Below are 21,044 nucleotides of genomic sequence, written 5' to 3'. Positions count from 1 at the left end.
GGTGGCCGGGTGGGCCAAACGAGCCACTGTACCGGTACGGTGGATGCTGCTCCTGTCTACTACTGGTACGCCCGTACCAGGCCGTACAATCCAGAACCCAACAACTGTCCTGGTTCCAGTAATCTCCATTTTTTTCTCTGGAAATCCATTCCTACTCCTACACCATTCAAAGCGTGTTCATCCCAAATTGTATAACTGAAAGATTTTTTTACATGACTAAAACAGTCACTGTCGCTTTAAGGAAGAACTGGAACAGATTCAAACTGAGGACCTGATGTAGACGCTTTGCTTACGAAAAATCATTAAAGGAACAGGGAATAAGCAGGAGTATTTAAAACAAATCATTGAGGTAGTCAAGCAGGAAGGGTTTCTTTTCTTCCATCAAAGACGATGCTGGTTCTCATCTTCCAACAATGCCTGAAAATCCTCACCCTGCCCATCTGTGTGCTTGCCTATTTTGGCTTATGGGATCCAATTTGCAAAAGAACTTTCCCACTTTTCATGACTCAGTTCAACAAAATCTACAATAAAGAAATGGGCAAAGAAAAGGAGAAGCTGTTCCAGAACATGCGAGAATTCACCGATGCCTCGGGAAAACTCCACTTGCTAGAGATTGGCGTGGGCTCTGGCCCCAACTTTCAGTTTTATCCCCCCCAAACTTGCGTGACCTGCATGGACTACAACCCCAACTTTCAAAATTACCTCCTGGAGAGCATGGCTCAGAACACGCACCTGCAGTTCGAGAATTTTGTGGTCGCCTCCGCCGAGAACATGCCTTCAGTGTTGGACAACTCTGTGGACGTGGTGGTTTGCACGTTTGCGTTTTGCTCTGTGAAGAGCACCCAGGCTGTCTTGAAGGAGGTCCTGCGAGTGCTCAGACCGGTAAGTCAAAGGGCAAAGAGAGAAAGTTAATTCTGGGGTGTCCAGACAAATGAATAATGGGTACTAGGCAGGTGCACATGTACACTATGCAGGTGTGGATGGGAGCAAGGGCTTTAGATCCCACAAAAACAGCATCTCTCTGCTGCTCTTTATGCTGCTCATTTTCAGGCTTAACCTAAACCGGATCCCTTATTTATTTATTTTTATTTATTTATTTTGTACAAGCTAACAGGTATTAGTATAGACATGGACATTATCGCATGAGATTAGTACAAATAAATGGATATAAATGAGTATTACATGAACAAATAAAATGTGCACATATCAAAGGGCACAGTAGGACAGGGATGGTAGGAATGCTGGTGCGCTTATGCACACCCCCTTAGGGACCTCTTAGGAAACGTGTGAGGTGCACAGAGGACAATTTAAGGTTAAAGATATGGAGGTTTGATGAACTAACAACAAAATCAGGTAGAGCAGAGATGGCAACGCTTTTTGTAAAGGCATCCCAAAATTGTACGTGCGTTCACTATTGGGCACATGCGCACATGCCCACAACACAATAGAATGCATCCCACCCACCTGCGTATGTGTGCGCAACCCCCACCTGTACAGAGAAATGTAGCAGTCATTTCAATGGGTGAAATAGTTATTCTGCAGCATTATCTTCCCAATAGGAACTGTGGGATTGTTCCTAGCACCTGGATTTTAGTGACTAAAATCCAGATATTATTTTTTTAAATGTTTTGTGTTAAACAATGTTTAATGCAATGTGGCTTGGTGGGGGGGGGTGTCGTGTGACTGGGTGGGCGTGGCCAACTTTTTTCACTTTTTAAAGCATTTTTTTCCCTGCCAGTTCACCCAAACCGGCAGGGGAAAAATGCTTTAAAAGCGGGGGGGGGGAGCTTCCGAGGATCGTGCAGCTCAGCTGTGAGTTACGCAATCTTTGGAAGCTCTTTTTTTAGTTTTTATAGCATTTTTCACTGCCGGTTTGCCTGAAAAAAGGGGGGGAAACGCTTTAAGAAGCAGAAAAGTTTCTGGAAAAAATCTGCAATAAGAGCTATTGAGCTTAAAGAAACCTACATTCTTTCTATTTGATATGGATTTTTATGCCATTAAAGTTGATTATAAAATAAAAATACAATAAAGAAACAAAAGTTAGAAAGCAAAGGGAAATAAGGGTCCAGAGACATAGGGGGGAAAAAGTGACAGCTGACTTTTTTCAGAGCAATAAACTATTTTAAAAAAAGAATTATGATCTCAACTTTTTGCTTTACATTTCTAAACATTTCAAGCTGTTTCTAGAACAACAAAATGATTCTAATCATCAAAACCTAAAATCAACGTTTTGGTTTTTTTCCAATTTCAAGCATAATCCCTGAGGTTTCCTCAGAAACATATAAAAATGTCTTTTCTAGGTTTACTTGCCTGCCAACGCTGTAGACAATTTGGGAGGCAATTTATTACCTGAGACAGTTTAAAATTGGAGGTTGGACTAGGAGACTTCCAAGGTCACTTCCATCCCTCCGATTCCATGGGTACAATCTGTATTTTAAATCAAATTCAAATGTTGTAAATTAAAACACCCACTGGGTCTTTCTTTTTTGTTTCCCAACAAGTGAGTGAAAGTTCCAAAGGTGCTTTTTTCAGGAGGAAACTGGACTTTCTGACAGATAGTGCCCTGTGACACACAACTGCTCGCCCGGGGCAGCATGCTGTGAGCGCATGCGCAATTGGACAGTTGCGTTGTAAACGGTCATAGAACGAGAGCAGCCAGGTGGGCCAAACGAGCTACTATACTGGTATGGTGGCCTCTGCTACTGTCTACTACCGATACGCCCATTACTGGGCCGTACCACCCAGAACCCATCACTGTCCTGGTTCCAGTAGTCTCCATTTTTTTCTCTGGAAATCCACCCCTACTCCTACACCATTCAAGGCGTGTTCACCCCAAATTGTATAACTGAAAGATTTTCTTACATGACTAAAACAGTCGCTGTCACTTTAAGGAAGAACTGGAACAGATTCAAACTGAGGACCTGATGTAGACTCTTTGCTTACGAAACATGATTAAAGGAAAAGGAGACACTGTTCCAGAACATATGGAACTTGGCTCAGAACACGCACCTCTAGTTCAAGAATTTTGTGGTCGCCTCTGCCGAGAACATGCCTTCGGTGTCAGACAACTCTGTGTACGTGGTGGTTTGCACAACCATGCTTTGCTCTGTGAAGAGCACCCAGGCTGCCTTGAAGGAGGTCCTGCGAGTGCTCAGACCGGTAAGGCACAGGGCAAACAAAGAAAGTTAATTCTGGGGTGTCCAGACAAATGAATAATGGCCAATAGGTAGGCGCAGTTGTACACTAGGCAGGTGTGCATGGGAGCAAGGGTTTTAGATCCCACAAAAACAGCATCTCTCTGCTGCTCTTTATGCTGCTCATTTTCGGGCTTAACCTAAACCGGATCCCTTATTTATTTATTTTTATTTATTTATTTTGTACAAGGTAATAGGTATTAGTATAGACATGGACATTATCGCATGAGATTGGTACAAATAAATGGATATAAATGAGTATCACACGAACAAATAAAATGTGCACATATCAAAGGGCACAGTAGGACAGGGACGGTAGGAATGCTGGTGCGCTTATGCACACCCCCTTAGGGACCTCTTAGGAAACGTGTGAGGTGCACAGAGGACAATTTAAGGTTAAAGATATGGAGGTTTGAGGAACTAACAACAAAGTCAGGTAGAGCAGAGATGTCGAGGCTTTTTGTAAAGGCATCCCAAAATTGTGTGTGGGTTCACTATTGGGCACGTGCTCACATGCCCACAACACAATGGAATGCGTCCCACCCACCTGTGCATGTGTGCGCAACCCCCACCTGTACAGAGAAATGTAGCAGTCATTTCAATGGGTGAAATAGTTATTCTGCAGCATTATCTTCCAAATGGGAACTATGGGGTTGTTCCTAGCACCTGGAATGAGACTAAAATCCAGATATTATTTTTTTAATGTTTCGTGTTAAACAATGTTTAATGCAATGTGGCTTGGTGGGGGGGTGTCGTGTGACTGGGTGGGCGTGGCCAACTTTTTTCACTTTTTAAAGCATTTTTTCAATGCCAGTTCACCCAAACCGGCAGGGAAAAATTGCTTTAAAAGTGCGGGGGGGGGGGAGCTTCCGAGGATCGTGCAGCTCAGCTGTGAGCTACGCAATCTTTGGAAGCTCTTTTTTTTAGTTTTTATAGCATTTTCCGCTGCCGGTTTGCCTGAAAAAAGGGAAAAAATGCTTTAAGAAGCAGAAAAGTTTCAACTCCTGAAATATAAGAGAACAAGCTCTTTTTAATCAATGAAGATACAAGGTGTTATGGCACCAAATCCTGCAAAAAATATCCAATTCTATACAAAACTCTATTTGTATCCAAAATCATTCTTATTGAGTGGAAACTTTCTACTTCATGTCCAAATTATTCCACTGAAATTACAATCTGACCCACAAGCAGGGGAGTCTCCTTTTTCCCCCTTTTGATCAGATTTGAAACTAACATCATTCAGTACTTTTTTGTTGATCTCAGAAATCTATCACAGCAGGTTGTATCCAAAATGTCCGTCTGCCTTACACAGAGTTTATTTGGCTTTTATTTAACAAGCAAAGCAAAAGCAGGGGTAGCAACAGCATCTTATTGGTACATTCTCCTTTGTCAATCTCTAAGACTATCCCAGCCAGGGTAGAGGCTTCACATAACACAATAATTCCTGGTACTGACTGATTCTACTAATTAGGTGAGGTCATAGATGTTGAGGTAACTGGTCATTGAGATCATGGCAGTTTGCTGCGCATGTCTGTACATAACCTTTGTATAACCTCTACATCTCACTCTTTTTTATTTTGTTAGACAAGGTATCGTAAGAGGGGTTAGTAAAGGAATCATAATCAAAAGTGGAGCATCCTTACAATTGCTTATACAGGGCATATACTTGACACTGAGGCAATGCAGGAGAGGGTTTAGGGCAAAAAGCTATGATACATATATTTTGCCAGGGAGGGAAGACACTGAATAAAACAGCAACCACCAATCAAAATAACACAAATGATGACTAAATTATATAGAACATTTCCCAATAAACCTGTGGCAACCAAGCCCAAAAGCTTTCCCACCAAGATCCTAAAGTATCAATTTTCAAATCAGAGGCCAAATTGTGTAAAATATTGAACTGGTGCTAGATGGTTCTTGATTCACCTAAAAGATTAAAACAACACCTTAATTACTAAACTAACTAAAAAGTAGCATTAATTATTTTTGCCAAATTACATACAACAGCATTAATATTAAAATGAGCGCAAGCAACAAGCCCTGGCACACCCACTATAAATATAGCCAATGCTACATATTCTACTTTATTAAGCAAAGCTATCTCAGAGTCACAAGTTCTGTCCAGCGTGACTCCACGTCGAGAACGGCTGGAATGAAGTTGCTGTTTGGAAAGCCAAACAGGAATTAACTGGCTGAAGTAACACTATGCTTCACTAATATTAGCAGGAACATAATTAAAGGTTTCTTGACTATATATAAAAAACCATCTTTGCAAGAGCCAAACATGAGCAAAGTGAAAGGAAATCTCCTCAAAAGCTGTACATTTAAAGCAGGTGAACTAATATGAAGACAGTGAGGTTTTTTAGTTGAAGATGTACAATTAACTATTTTTGCACACATTATATTCTCAGGAACTGCTACTATTGGGGTATACAAAGCAATTGCATCAGGAGGTGGATGATAGGCAACCAACCCCTAAATAGATATAGTCTTATAGTCAAAATTTTCATTCAATAGCAATCTACTAAACCAATGAAGTTTTGGATTACTGCAGGCAGGACACAAACAGGAATCAAATATGTAGAAAGCAAATTTTCCATATCATACGATTCAAATAAGCAAGAGGCATCAGTGTGTAATATTAGCTAGTTGCACCTATAGGTTTTGCTTCAGTCTCTGTTCAAATGAGTTTTTGGGTGAGATGACAGCAGCTATTGCTAAAGGGAAGCAATTAACAATTAAACATAAACAAATGATGACTAAGGAATTGGCAGTTAAAACTGCAAAGATGGCAGTGCATAAGTTCTCGGGCATTTGTTCCACGTGTTGTTGTTGCAGCACTGCTTTCCCTTTGATGGTCAGGGTTTTTCACATCACTGGACGGCTGGTCCGACAAGATCATTTTGGTCACTGCGCTGTCTGTAAAGTCACCTTGGTCATCTCTAGAACTGGATTTGGAGATTGGTACCAGAATATCCTTAGCTGGACAAACACTACGTGCTAGAATCCACAAAGACCTGTAGAAGCAACACAGCATATCCTCGTCCCCCTAGAGGGGGAGGCAAACAAACTTTTTTAACCTGTTGTGTTACCCACGCCAAATTGAGGTACGCCAAATTGGGTACCCAAGAGCCCTCCTTTTTTATTTGTTTTGGAAAACAGTCCTTAAAGGACCAATTAGCATGTTCCACAATGGCTTGACCTGTGGAATTGTAGGATAGCCCATGAATTAAAACAATGTTCCAAGTTGTACAAAATTGCAAAAAGGCCAATGAAAAATAGGCTGGGCCATTATCAGTTTTTAAAGAGAAGGGTTTGCTCATGGCAGTAATGGGTGAAAAAAGATGAGAAATAACATGATTAGCTGTTTCTCCTCGTTGAGGTGTGGCCCAAAACACTCCTGAATAGGTAATAATAGAAACATAAATATATTTCCAGGGAGCCAGAGAGGGAACATAGGTGACATCCATTTGCCATAGTTGATTAGAGGCAACACCATGGGGATTAACTCTGCTTGGCCTGGTCAAGTGGAATATGGCAAGCTTGTGCCAGCCCCCCCCCCCCCCGGCATTCTGGTGGATAAAAGAATTATTAAAGAATGGATCTGAAAAAAGAGTAGGTAAAACATGAACAGCTGTATCTGCTTGAATGGTACCTTCAGAGAGAGGTCCAGGAAGAGATGAATGACTATGTATATGAGAAACGAAATATAAATGCTTTTGGTCTTGTAATAATTGCTGCAGAACAAAGCCATAAGATTAGAATCAATCCTGGGTGCGATGTAAGCACCTGGAAGATTAAAAATAAATTGACACACATAATAAAAGTCAGAAATTAGATTAAACGGCTGTCGAGAAAAGATTTAGAAAGCTAAAATAGCAAAAAACAATTCTAAGTGTTGCAGGGACAACTGTTTTGCAGGGCAGGAAACTTTCATAATGAGAGTCCTTGTAAGCAATCACTCCTCTTGTTTGCCCTCCATCTGAAAACACAGTGACAGCTTGTGAAAGAGGAGAAAATGAAAGCAATAGACGAACAGGAAAAGAAGAAGTCATTAAACACGCAAGCCGAGGATCTTTAGGCAAATGATATGCAATACAGCTCACGTAGTCAGTTAAAGCACACTGAAGAGATAAATTATTTAAATGGGTTTATTTACCCGGACCAAAATGGCTTTTTACCAAAGAGGCAAATTAGAGACAATATAAGGACAATTTTAGATACCTTGGAATATTATGAGGCCCACTCTGGGAAGCAAATGGCTTTGATGTTTTTGGATGCGCAGAAAGCCTTTGATAATGTGAATTGGATGTTTATGATACAATAAATGGAACAAATGAACTTTGGTAAGAACTTTATTCAAGCCATACAAACAATATACTACAAGCAAACAGCTAAGATAATGATAAATGGAGAACTGACGGATCCAATCGAAATTAAAAGAGGCACGAGACAAGGCTGTCCACTATCACCACTACTCTTTGTTTTAACATTAGAAGTACTAAACAGAAAGATTAGAGAAGAGGAAGAAATAAAGGGAATGACTATTAGAAAGGAAGAATATAAGCTGCAAGCATTTGCAGATGATCTCGTCTTTATTCTTGAGGAGCCACTTCAATCTGCACCTAAATTGATAGGAAAAATTGAGGCGTATGGAGAAGTTGCAGGTTTGAAAATAAATAAAGACAAAACAAAGATCTTGACAAAAAATATACCTTCAAAACAAAAAGAAGAATTGGCGGAAATTTTGGAAATGCAAATTACAAATAAAGTTAAATATTTGGGGATCTACCTAACAGCCAGATGTAGCACTCTTAAAGAAGATAATTATCTTAGATTGAAGCAACAAATTGCAATAGATCTGGCGAAATGGGAGAATCTTCAATTATCAATGATTGGGAGAATCCCAACAATCAAAATGAATATCCTACCTAGAATGCTATATTTGTTCCAGACCATTCCAATTAAGCCGGGGAAAGACTATTTTAAAGAATTAAATAAAATGGTGTTGAAATTCATATGGCAAGGGAAAAAAGCAAGAATAAAATGTAAATTGTTACAAGATGCTAAATCAAGACGAGGGTGGGGCCTACCCGATTGGGAGTTATATTATCAGGCAGCTAGCCTGATGTGGATTAAGGAATGGATAATGTTAAGAAATGCTAGGCTTTTGAATCTAGAGGGTCATGACCTGTTGTTGGGATGGCATGCATACTTATGGTATAAGGCAGTGGTGGGTTTCAAATTTTTTTGGAACCTACTCTGTGGGTGTGGCCTCCTTTGTGGGAGTGGCTTGCCGGCCATGTGACCTGGTGGGAGTGGCTTGGCAGTCATGTGACCAGGTGGGCATGGCTAACTTGGAAAATGTGGTGAAACTCACTTAACGATGCTCTTGCTTAGCAACCAAAATTTTGGGCTCAATTGTGGTCATAAGTTCTTTTTCTTTCTTTCTTTCATCTCTATCTCCCACTTTCTTTTTTTCTTTTTCTTTTCTCTCTCTCTCTGGCTCTTTGTCTCTCTCTCCCTCTCTGTCTCCCTCTGTCATTTTCTCTGGGTGTCTATCTGTCTGTCTCTCTCTCTGTATCTCTGTCTCTCTCTCCTCCTTCCCCCATCTCTGTCACTCTGTGTGTGTGTGTCTGTCTGTCTCTCACTCACTCTGTGTGTGTGTCTGTCTGTCTGTCTCTGTCTCTCCCTCTGTCTCTCTCCCCTCCCTTCCTCTCTCTCTGTCACTCTGTGTATGTGGGTGTGTCTGTCTCTCACTCATTCACTTAATCACTCACTCTGTGTGTGTCTCTCTATCTTTCTCTCCCTCCCTCCCCCTCTCTGTCTCTGTGTGTGTGTGTGTGTGTCTGTCTGTCAGTCTCTCTGATTCCCTCCCTCACTCCCTCTCTCTGTCTGTCTGTCTGTCTCACTCACACACACACACTGTGGTCACCTTGTTGAGTGTTCCAATCACATTTGAAACACTCAACAACTGGCTTGCATTTATGGTATTTTGCAGCATTCTGCAGTCATAGGACCAAAATATATGCTTTTAACCATATATTTTGGTCCTATGACTGCAGAATGCTGCAAAATACCATAAATGCAGGCCAGTTGTTGAGTGTTTCAAATGTGATTGGAACACTCAACAAGGTGACCACAGTGTGTGTGTGTGTGTGTGAGTGAGACAGACAGACAGAGAGAGAGAGGAACAGAGAGGGAGTGAGAGAGGGAATCAGAGAGAGACTGACAGAGTCTGACAGAATCAGAGAGGTACTTTTAATTACCTGGCAGTGGCGTTTTTCCTTGGGGGGCTCCTCAGAACATCCCAAGACTTCGGAGGGAAGCCTCCAGCCCGGAGCAGGAGCAAAGCCCCTTTTCCAACTGGCCTTTCCTCGCTTGGAGGGCTTTGGAGGGAAGCTTCTGCATAAGCCCGGCCGAGTGACAACAAGTTCCCACCGTTACGAAGCCTCGGAGGCTGTAATTTTCTGAGCTGTGCGTGCCCGCCTGTTTTCCACGGCGTGGAGCAGCAGCGAGGTTTGTGTGGCCGGCAATCACTCCAAATGCCATCCGGGAAGACGAGGAACGTGAGGGGGGACCGTTGACGGCCTCCGCAATCATCGCTCGCCTCGCAGAGCCTCGCTGCTGCTCCACCCCTTGGAAAACAGGCGCGGGCGCACAGCTCAGAAAATTACAGCCTCCGAGACTTCGTAACGGCGGGAACTTGTTGTCACTCGGCCGGGCTTATGCAGAAGCTTCCCTTCGGCGTTCTGAGCCTCGGAGGCTGTAATTTTCTGAGCTGTGCGCGCACGCCTGTTTTCCACGGCGTGGAGCAGCAGCGAGGCTCTGCGAGGCGAGCGATGATTGCGGAGGCTGTCAACGGTCCCCCCTCACGTTCCTCGTCTTCCCGGATGGCATCCTGAGTCATTGCCGGCCACGCAGTATCTCGCCGCTGCTCCACACCGTGGAAAACAGGCGTGCGTGCACAGCTCAGAAAATTACAGCCTCCGAGACTTCGTAACGGCGGGAACTTGTTGTCACTCACCCGGGCTTCTGCAGAAGCTTCCCTCCAAAGCCCTCCAAGCGAGGAAAGGCCAGTTGGGAAAGGGGCTTTGCTCCTGCTCCGGGCTGTAATTGCGCCTATGTTTTCCACGGCGTGGGGCCGCGGCCAGAAGACAAGGAACAGCAGTGGCGGCGGGGAGTCAGCCCTGATGCAAAAAAACGCCAAGGGGGCAGGGCCGGAAATTACTTCCGGGTTCATTCTTCAACCGGATCGCGCGATCCGGTGCGATCCGGTAGAAACCCACCACTGGTATAAGGGAACTAAAACGCATGGTTATTTCAGAAGGCATCTTATAAGAGAGGCTCTGTTATCAAATTGGGAGAAGGTTAAGAGGTTGGCTGGCTGTCATCAGCGATCTAATTCTGGAGGGGGAGCCGGACCTCGCAGGAATAACTGAGACCTGGTTGGGTCATGAGGGAGGTCTCCCCTCGTGGAAATGTGCCCGCCAGGTTATCGAGCATTTCACCAGCCTCGGGCCCAGGGAAGGGGCGGTGGGGTAGCAGTGATTATCTGGGAAGACTTAGAGCCGAGAGAGTTCACTGTGCCGCAGACATCCGGGTGTGAGTCCCTTGTCGTGAGATGGGGCCCAGGGAGGCAGTGGGGCCTGCTGATAGTGTACCTGGCTCCTCGCTATACATCAGCGGCCCTACCTGAACTCCTTGAGCTGATGGCATCGGTGGCGGTTGAGACCCCCAAACTTTTAGTGATGGGGGATTTCAACTTGCCTTCGATGGGAGAAGCGTCTGAGGGGGTTTGGGAGTTCATGGCTTCCATGACAGCCATGGACCTGGCCCAATTAATTCAGGGCCCTACCCACGAGGGGGGCCACACGTTGGACCTTGTCTTTGTCTCTGGCCAGTGGACGAGTGATCTGGGAATAGGGGATTTAACTATCAGTCCCCTGTCATGGTCGGATCACTCACTTCTCTGACTTGACTTCCCTGCTGCTACCCCCCGCTGCGGGGAGGCGGAGCCGGAAGGCATTAGATGGTTCCGCCCCAAGCGCCTGATGGAACCAGATAAGTTCCAGACGGAGCTTGGGCCACCTCCTGTAGACCCGACCCACCCCTGGGTGGAGGACCTGGTAGCCGCATGGAATAGTGCGACTGCCGGGGCCCTTGACCGGGTGGCGCCTTTGCGGCCTCTCCTGCGGCAACGAACCACCCTGGCTCCTTGGTTTACCAAGGAGCTAAGGGTGATGAAACGCCACAAGAGATGCCTAGAGAGTCGTTGGAGATCCTCCCGCTCCGAATTTGACCGAGCACAGGCACGAACCTACTTAAGGACGTACCTTGTGGCATTAAGAGCGGCCAAACGTCATCATTGTGCCGCTCTTATTGCGTCTGCAGATAACCGCCCTGCTGCCCTGTTCCGGGTGACCCGCTCCCTCTTGTTTCAGAGGCCGCGGGAAGCCCCTTTACAGGGCAGAGCAGAGGAGTTTGGGAAATATCTGCAGGACAAAGTCGCTCAAATCCGGATGGGATGGGTCCCTTTCAGTGGTCCAGTGGAGACGCCCGTGGCGAGTCTTGAGAGACCATTCTGGGAGGAGTTTGACTCGGTTGCCATTGAGGATTTGGACAAGTTACGTGGACGTCTGCGACCTACCACATGTTTATTGGACCCGTGCCCCTCCTGGCTTGTACTGGCATCCTGGGAGGTTACACGCGACTGGCTCCTGGGCCTAGTGAATGCTTCGTTGGGCGAGGGGTCTCTGCCGGCCGCCTTGAAAGAGGCGGTTGTGAGACCCCTACTCAAGAGGCCTTCCCTGGACCCAACGGAGCTAGCTAATTATCGTCCAGTCTCCAACCTTCCCTTTTTAGCGAAGGTTGTAGAGAGTGTGGTGGCCCAACAGTTTCCACGTCACTTGGAGGAGAATGATTATCTAGACCCGTGCCAGTCCGGCTTCCGACCCGGGCACAGCACGGAGACGGCCTTGGTCGCGTTGGTTGATGATCTCTGGAGGGCCAGAGATAGGGGTTATTCCTCTGTCCTGGTCCTATTAGATCTCTCGGCGGCTTTCGATACCATCGACCATGGTATCCTGTTGCACCGGCTATGGGGGTTGGGAGTCAGGGGCACCGTTTTACGGTGGTTTGGCTCCTACCTCTCCGGCCGGACACAACGTGTGTTGGCAGGGGAGCAGAGATCGACCCTGAGCCCCCTCACTTGCGGGGTGCCACAGGGGTCGGTTCTCTCGCCACTCCTGTTCAACACATACATGAAACCGCTGGGCGAGATCATCCGTAGCTTTGGGGTGGGATACCATCTGTATGCTGATGACACTCAGCTGTACATCTCAACCCCGAACCACCCCAACGAGGCCGTCGAAATGATGTCCCGGTGTTTGGAAGCCGTACGGGTCTGGATGGATGACAACCGACTTAAACTCAACCCCTCCAAGACGGAGTGGCTGTGGCTTCCGGCCCCCCGGTTCAACCAGTTGCTTCCATCTCTGGCCATTGGGGGCGAACAACTGGCCCCCATGGAATGGGCACGCAATTTGGGCGTCCTCCCAGATGCCCGGCTGTCCATGGATGACCATGTAACAGCCTTGGCAAGGGGGCCGTTCCACCAGGTTCGCCTGGTGCGCCAATTGCGCCCCTTATTGGACCGGGATGCCCTACGCACAGTCACCCATGCGCTAGTGACATCTCGCCTGGACTACTGCAATGCTCTCTACATGGGGCTTCCCTTGAGATGCACTCGGAGACTACAGTTGGTTCAGAATGCGGCCGCGCGGGTGATTATGGGGAGGACTAGGTTCTCTCATGTAACACCTCTCCTGCGCGAGCTGCACTGGCTTCCTGTGGTCTATCGGGTACGTTTCAAGGTTTTGATTACGATCTTTAAAGCGCTCCATGGCATAGGACCTAGTTATTTGTGGGATCGCATCCTGCCCCATACATCCCTACCACCAATCCGCTCACACAGAGAGGGACTTCTCCAGGTGCCGTCCGCTAAACAGTGTCGGGGGGCGACACCCAGGAGCAGGGCCTTCTCTGTGATGGGCCCAGCCCTGTGGAATGACCTCCCCCTTGACATCAGGATTACTTCCGATCTCCGCTCCTTCCGTGTAAAGCTCAAGACCCACCTCTTTCAATTATCTGGCCTGGCTCAACCGTAGTTTATCCTCCTCCTGACAGTCCTTTTTAAATTGTATTTTATCATGGGATATTTTAATGGCTAATTTCAATTTTCTATTATTATTATTAATGTGATATATGTTTGATTACTACCTCCTCCATGTATGTATATGTATGTATATGTGTGTATCTGTATGTCTATATGTATGTATGTATATTTTTATTGTACGCCGCCCCGAGTCCCTTGCGGAGAGGGAGCGGCTAACAAATTAAAAATTTGAATTTGAATTTGAGTTGCACTACTTGAAAATTCCAGTCTGGATATCAACTATTGAAGTTTTTTCATACCCAATAATATATAAAAGGGAAGAAACAGTTAGATATGCTGAATTATTGAATACAGAGGGTGAACTCAAATCCATACAAAAATTGAAACAGGAAGGTATTGAACTCAATTGGTATTCATATGTGCAAATACATTCTAGATATAATGAAGATCGGAAAAATGAGGGCTTTTATGATAAAATGACTGAATTAGATAAAATTTTAACAGGTAATGACGAAAAAGTAATCCAAAAATTTTACGCCTATTTACTAGAGGTGAAATTATATGAAGAACAAGTTAAAGGAACTATGTTAGCCTGGGGAAAAAACTTTGGACATGGGATTGACTTAGAAAAATGGCAAAAACTGTGGACTCAAAACTATAAAATGACAATGTCAACTGCATATAAAGAGAATTTGTATAAGATGTTTTATAGATGGCACTTATCCCCATCGAGAATAGCAAGAATGTCTAAGAATAAGTCTGAAAAATGCTGGAAATGTCAACATACGCCAGGCACATTCTACCACCTGTGGTGGACTTGTCCTGAAGCTAAAAGATACTGGACTAAAATACACATGTGGTTGGAGAAAATGATACATAAATATATAGACTTGAAACCAGAACTCTTTTTATTGGGAATAATACCAGAAATATACAATAAGGACTTGAAATATTTGATCATAAATGTGTTAACAGCTGCTAGAATTGTATTTGCCAAAAACTGGAAAAATGAGAAATTACCAACCAATCATTCGGAAAATAATGGACTGTGCTGAAATGAGTAAACTTACATTTGAAATTAGAGAACTAGAGGATGAGCAATTCTATAAAGTATGGAATTTGTTTTATCAATGGCTGGATAAAAAAACCTGGAAATGATTTTTTTTTCCTTTATCTTATCTTATATGTAATAATAATAGAAAGCTATACTTAATGTTGTGAAAAAAAAAATTCTTTTTTTTCTCCTTTTATTTATGTTAATTTTTTACTATGAAACAGACTACTTACTTATACGATATAAGAATAATAATGTACTTAATGTATAAGAGTGAGATGATTTAAATTGTTAGGTATGATTGTAGGTGGTGACTATTTTATAATATAAAATGGAATAATGATGATGTAATGAATAATGGATATAAATATAGATTGAAATACTTAATGACCACATGGATTGATAATTAATAATGGAAAATTACACACACACACCCCTGGATTTCATCATTCCCTTTTAAAATGACCAACTTTACCACAGTTGTAAAACTTTCCTTGAGGCTTGCTGCCTTGCGATAAAGCAGCCGCCAATGAATTAGTTTGACAAGAGGCTGTTCCTATATCTTGACATGCTTTAATCATATCTGCCAAATCAGGATCGTTCCGAAGACCAATAATTGCTCTTTGGCATTCGAAAATAGCGTTTTCCTTTGCTAATTTCATCAACAAATCCATCTGAGCCTCAGAATGGTCTATCTGTCATCTTAAAGCATCCTGCAGTCTGTTAAGAAAATCAGGATACTGAAACGACTTACGGCAGCCAATGGAGACGGACGTTCACGTCTGCCTTGTCACTGCTCCGGTGGGCTCCCCCGAAGTCTGGGGGGGCACAGGGTGCCCGGGAAGAGCGCCCTGCCTTAGGGGCGGCTTACTGGGACCCCCTGGAATGGCGGCAGCCATGGGGGGGTCTCCAGTTTTGCCCCAGGAGCCGGGGAGCATAGGGAGCGTACGGCATGCTACCACGCGCTTCTCCGAAAGCAGTCTGAAGCAATAAAGAATCGGAACGAAGCAGCTGAAGAGCGGTGAGCGGAGGGGTCTCCCCAGGTCTTTTACTACTTTTCCAGCTTTAATGGTTCTGCAGCTTTCTTAGCTCTCTTAGCTCTATTTGTTTCAACCGATGTCGGCTTGCGTCGGAGGCCTGGCAGGAGTGTCGGATGTCGGCTTGCGTCGTTGGGCTGCAGGAGGAGCATCGGTGGCTGGCAGGAGGCCTGGCAGGAGCGTCGGAGGAGCGCCGGTGGCCTGGCAGGAAGCCAGGTGGCCTGGCAGGAGGCTTTTAGCGTCAGAGGCCTGGCAGGAGGTAGGAGGCTCTTAGGCGCCGGACTATGACTATGTGCACTTTATGAGACCATTTATGAGACCATCTATATGACTATGGGACCACCTATATGACTACGTGCACTTTATATGACCATCTGCTGACCATCTGACCATCTTACCACCCTATCCAAGATTTTGGCCTGTTCGTACCTTACTGGAATTAGTGAATTTTTAATTATTTTTAACTATGCATTTTAACATCTGTAACATCCCTATAATCAAATTGATGCCCTGCCGGTAATATAATCCATCAAATACTCGAGGACAGACCTGATCCTACTGCGGGAGTCCCCCCTCTCGCAAGTATGGCCCTCCACCCTTTCGAGGGCCCACCTTGATGAGGGATTTATTAATCCAGAGAGGTGGACGAAGCGCAGTGTCAGGGGGTTTTTAATTAATTTTTTTATCCGTATTTTAGGGGGTCCCAGGGTGGGGGGTGGGGTTAGTCAGGTTGAGGGAGGGACTAGTGCCAGGCCGACGGGTGGGGTTAGCAAGGGAGTGAGCGGAGCTATTAAGGGGAGGGGGAATAGCGACATTCCAGATGAGGGTCTTTCTATCCCAACGGTCGCGGGGAGGGGTAGGTACGAGGGTAGACAGAGATCCTATAACCGGTTGGGAGAGGCTGGCTCCAGGAGTTAGTCAACGCTTCTTTGAGAGAGGGGTTCTTGCCGGCCGTCTTAAAAGAGGCGGTGGTGAGGCCCCTACTCAAGAAGCCTTCCCTGGACCCGGCTATGTTAGCTAACTATCGTCCCGTCTCCAACCTTTGCTTCCTGGCGAAGGTTGTAGAGAGTGTGGTGGCACAACAGTTCCCACGTCACCTGGAGGAAATTGATTATCTGGACCCGCGCCAGTCCGGTTTCCGGCCCGGCCATAGCACGGAGACGGCTTTGGTCGCGTTGGTGGATGATCTCTGGAGGGCCAGAGATGGGGGTTGTTCCTCCATCTTGGTCCTATTAGACCTCTCGGTGGCTTTTGATACCATCGATCATGGTATCCTATTGCATCGTCTGGAGGGGCTGGGGGTGAGGGGCACCGTTTTGCGGTGGTTCTCCTCCTACCTCTCTGGCCGAGCGCAATGTGTGTTGACAGGGGGGCAGAGGTCGACCCTGAGGCCGCTCACTTGCGGGGTACTGCAGGGGGCGGTCCTCTCGCCTCTCCTGTTCAACACATATATGAAGCCGCTGGGCGAGATCATTCGTGGGTTCGGGGTGGATTACCATCTGTACGCGGATGACACCCAGCTGTACATTTCTACCCCGAACCACCCCAACGATGCCGTTGAAGTGATGTCCCGGTGTCTGGAAGCCATACGGATCTGGATGGGAAGTAACAGACTCAAGCTCAACCCGTCCAAGACGGAGTGGCTGTGGCTACCGGCACCCTGGTTCAACCAGTTGCTTCCATCACTGGCCATTGGGGGCAAACAGCTGGCCCCCGTGGATCGGGTACGCAATCTGGGTGTCCTCCTAGATGCCCGGCTGTCAATGGATGACCATGTGACGGCCGTGGCAAGGGGGGCGTTTCACCAGGTTCGCCTGGTGCGCCAATTGCGTCCCCTATTGGACCGGGACGCCCTCCGCACAGTCACCCATGCACTTGTGACGTCCCGGCTGGACTTCTGTAATGCTCTCTACATGGGGCTCCCCTTGAGATGCGCCCGAAGGCTGCAGTTGGTTCAGAATGCGGCCGCGCGGGCAATTGCGGGAGTCTCTAGGTACTCCCACGTAACACCTCTCCTGCGCGGGCTGCACTGGCTACCTGTGGCTTTTCGGGTGCATTTCAAGGTGTTGATTATCATCTTTAAAGCACTCCATGGCACAGGACCTAGGTACTTGCGGGATCGTATCCTGCCCCATACATCCCTTCGGCCGATCCGCTCTCACAGAGAGGGACTCCTCCGGGTGCCGTCCACTAGGCAGTGCCAGCGGGCGACGCCCAGGAGTAGGGCCTTCTCTGTGATGGGCCCGACCCTCTGGAATGACCTCCCCCTGACATCAGAACAACCACCGATCTCCGCTCCTTCCGTAAGAAGCTTAAAACCCACCTGTTTAGTTTAGCTGGCCTGGCCTAATCCCAGTTTAGTCCCTCAATTCTGCACTTTTAAATTTTTAGGGGATGGTTTTAAGTTGATTTTTAATTTTTATCATCCTGTACAGCTTTAAGGTTTAATTTGATTTTAAGTGTATTTATTCTTTGTATATGGTTTTTAATGTGGTGCCTGTACACCACCCCAAGTCCCTTCGGGGAGAGGGGGCGGTCTATAAATCTAATAAAATTGAAATTGAAATTGAAATTGAACCTTTGGAGAAGTTTTGACTAGAGGGGGGGAATTCCACCCCCCTCGGAAAAGCGGCGCTTGAAAAATTCCCTCCCTTCAAGGGAGAGAAAGAAAGTTTGAAAACTACTTTCACTTCCCTTAAATAATGGGGGGGAAATCCTTTTTGCTGGTTACAATTGCGAGAGAAAGGATGGATGACCTGATTCCTTTTTAAAGTGCTTATGGAAACTTTGACATTGTTGTTTCCTGATCACCTATGCTGGCTGAGCCAAGATGGCCAACTTCCTTCTTCTTTGTCTTTATGAATGAGACTCCTCCCATGGAAAATTTTATGCCTTTCAACTAACTTTCACCCCAGAGACTTCCAGGAACCTCTTTAAACACGTTTTTCCCCTGGATTTGGAATACTTTGACCCACCTATCTGCTTTAACTTTTTTGCTAGAGGATTTGTTCCCCTTTGGACTTGTTTGTTTGGTGATCCTTGCCGGCCGTGCTCTCCCACAGACGCCATCTCTTTCTACAGACGACATTTACCTCTGAGCTTCAAGATGGGCCCGAAGAAATTGCCACCTGGCAAGGCTTCGTCGGTCCCAACATATTCAACATCCAGCCCTGCACACCAGTTACAAATGGGATCTTTCCTACAATCTAAACCCTCTGAAGAGAGTGTAAAAGACTTGTCTACTCAGCAGATGCTTCAAAACATCTTAAAGGGACAGGAAGAAATTTAAAAACAATTGCAGGATTTCAAGGAAGAGCTCAGAGAGACGAAGCAGCAAACCACATGGAATGAACAGAGGATTGGTGTGCTGGAGGAGGGGGAGGTTGGGATTAGAGATGAGATGAAGACAATCCAGAGGGGGAACACAGAATTTGGGCACCAGATGCTAAAAATGGACTTTGAAAGGATGTCTTTTTTTCTTAGGTTTCAAAATTTGCCAGAGGCGGAGAATGAAGATCTCAAGGAGATTATGACCACAGCACTAGCAGACTATATCAATAGAGATAAACAACAGCTCTGGTGGGATATTGACCTGATTTATAGGGCCAATTCGGACTATGCAAGAACACACAATGTTCCAAGGGAAGTTCATATCAAATTTCTTAGAAAAGCTACAAGAGATGAGGTTCTAGGAGCTCAAAGGGGAGGTCCATTAAAATATAAAGATAAAGAAATAACCATTCTCAAACAGATCCCAAAGAAAGTAAGAGATAATAGAAGGAAATATTCCTTCTTAGCAAAAAAATTATACAATAATGGGATTTGGTTCAAATGGCTATTTCCAGAAGGCATGTTGATCTTTTGGGAGGGCAGCAGAATCAGAATTCATACACTACTGGAAGCAGAGGCTTTCGCTAAAAAACATGCAGCTCTTCTAGGTGAAGTGGGGGATGCTACACAAAAAACAAAGGAGGGAGGAGCTGAGGCACAGCTGGCGGATGGGAGAGAGGATGCAACAGCTAGAATACTCAGATCACAAAAGTGACTTGGAATACTATTGCAATTGTTGCTACAATGTACTCTGTTGGAAGTGATACTAAACAAATGATTGAAACAAACTGATGATTATGTGTTAAATTTAAAACTGCTAATACATAGGTAAATGTTGATTTTTCTCTTTATCAGTGTGTGTACAAGTTGCAAGACCTGGGGGGCTCCCCCCCCCCCCGCATGATGTAGCTGCCAAAATGTTTTATAACCCTATAACCTTTTTCCTTGTAAAAATTTTTTAAAAACCAATAAAAATTTGAATATTAATATTAGGGATAGAGGAAGAACAAACTTTTAAGCCAATTACTTCATGACCTTGTGGAATCAAATTAGGTGAACAGACAGTAAACATATCTTCTATACTCCCCCCTCTTTTGCTAATTGTTTCAAAGTTTTCTTTAAGTTCCTCTTCTGTTTTTCCTGTCTCTCTGAGAATCGTAGATCCAATGACACCATTAAATAAATAAGACATGGCCCATTCTACTTGATCTAATTTCTTGCATAGGGGGTATACTTTATACTATTTATGTTAGTTGCATTTTTTGTCATGGATTGTACCATTGAGGATAAAACCAATTTCATTGTATACATGATCTACAATGACAATAAAGGCTACACCAGCGATGGCAAACCTTTTTTGGCTCGCGTGCCACAAGTGGGGGGAACGCAGGGGGGTTGTGTGTGGGCATGCCGCACCCATAATGCAACACACGAACCCCCCCAGTGTGCATGCGCGCAAAAGGCGTGAACCACCACCCCCTTTTTACATGCTTTTTTCACCCTCCCCAGGCTACATAGGCTTTATAGGAGCCTGAGGAGGGTGAAAAGAGGCTCCCCCGCCCCCCGAGGCCCTCCAGAGGCTTCAGGGACCGTCCAGAGGCTTTCCTGAAGCCTTCGGAACGCTTAAAACCACCCTCCGAGCAAACCGGAAGTGACTTCCGGTTTGCTCGGAGGGTGGTTTAAAGCGCTCCAAAGGCATCAGGGAAGCCTCCGGACGGTCCCTGAAGCCTTCGGAATGCTTAAAACCATCCTCTGAGCAACCCGTAAGCGTTCCGAAGCCTCCGGAGGGTCCCTACTACTGCTATTCTTCCCATCAGTGATAATTGTAGGCTTTTTCATCTTTCCCAGTCTATTTCTATTTGTTTTCTCACCTTATAATAGTTATCTTCCTTTAGTGTTCCACATCTTGATGTCAATTGAATACCCAAATATTTCACTTTTTTCACCACTTGTATGTCCAGTTTCCCCATCAACTCTCTTTTCTGTTTTCTGTCATGTTTTTCACCAGAATTTTTGTTTTATCTTTATTAATCTTCAAGCCCACTACTTCTCCATATTCTTCTATTATTTTAACTAGTTTTGGCCCTGTTTCTATTGGATCCTCCATAATAAACACCAAATCATCTGTAAATGCTTGTAATTTATACTCTTCTTTCTTGACTCTCGTATTTCTCTTTTCAAAATCTCTAGTGTCAGTATAAATAATAATGGCGATAGTGGACATCCTTGTCTAGTTCCCTTTGTAATTG

The 21,044-nt window shown here is 45.3% G+C and overlaps 1 protein-coding gene across 1 annotated transcript in view; it reads left to right on the top strand.

Annotated features, from left to right (window-relative positions):
* The first annotated feature begins 317 nt into the window (after positions 1-317).
* Positions 318-21,044, top strand: part of LOC309388669 (thiol S-methyltransferase TMT1A-like) — a 33,315-nt gene continuing 12,588 nt past the window's right edge. Inside the window, exon 1 of the mRNA XM_081946191.1 lies at positions 318-882. Within this exon, the coding sequence (XP_081802317.1) occupies positions 391-882 (492 nt within the window). The 5' untranslated portion in view covers positions 318-390. The remainder of the gene's footprint in view (positions 883-21,044) is intronic.

The sequence above is a fragment of the Natrix helvetica genome (genome assembly GCF_964273705.1).
Source record: "Natrix helvetica genome assembly, chromosome: 1".
Taxonomy (NCBI): Eukaryota; Metazoa; Chordata; class Lepidosauria; order Squamata; family Natricidae; genus Natrix; species Natrix helvetica.
Note: the sequence above shows the minus strand (reverse complement) of the source record. Positions and strands in the feature narration are given on the sequence as shown.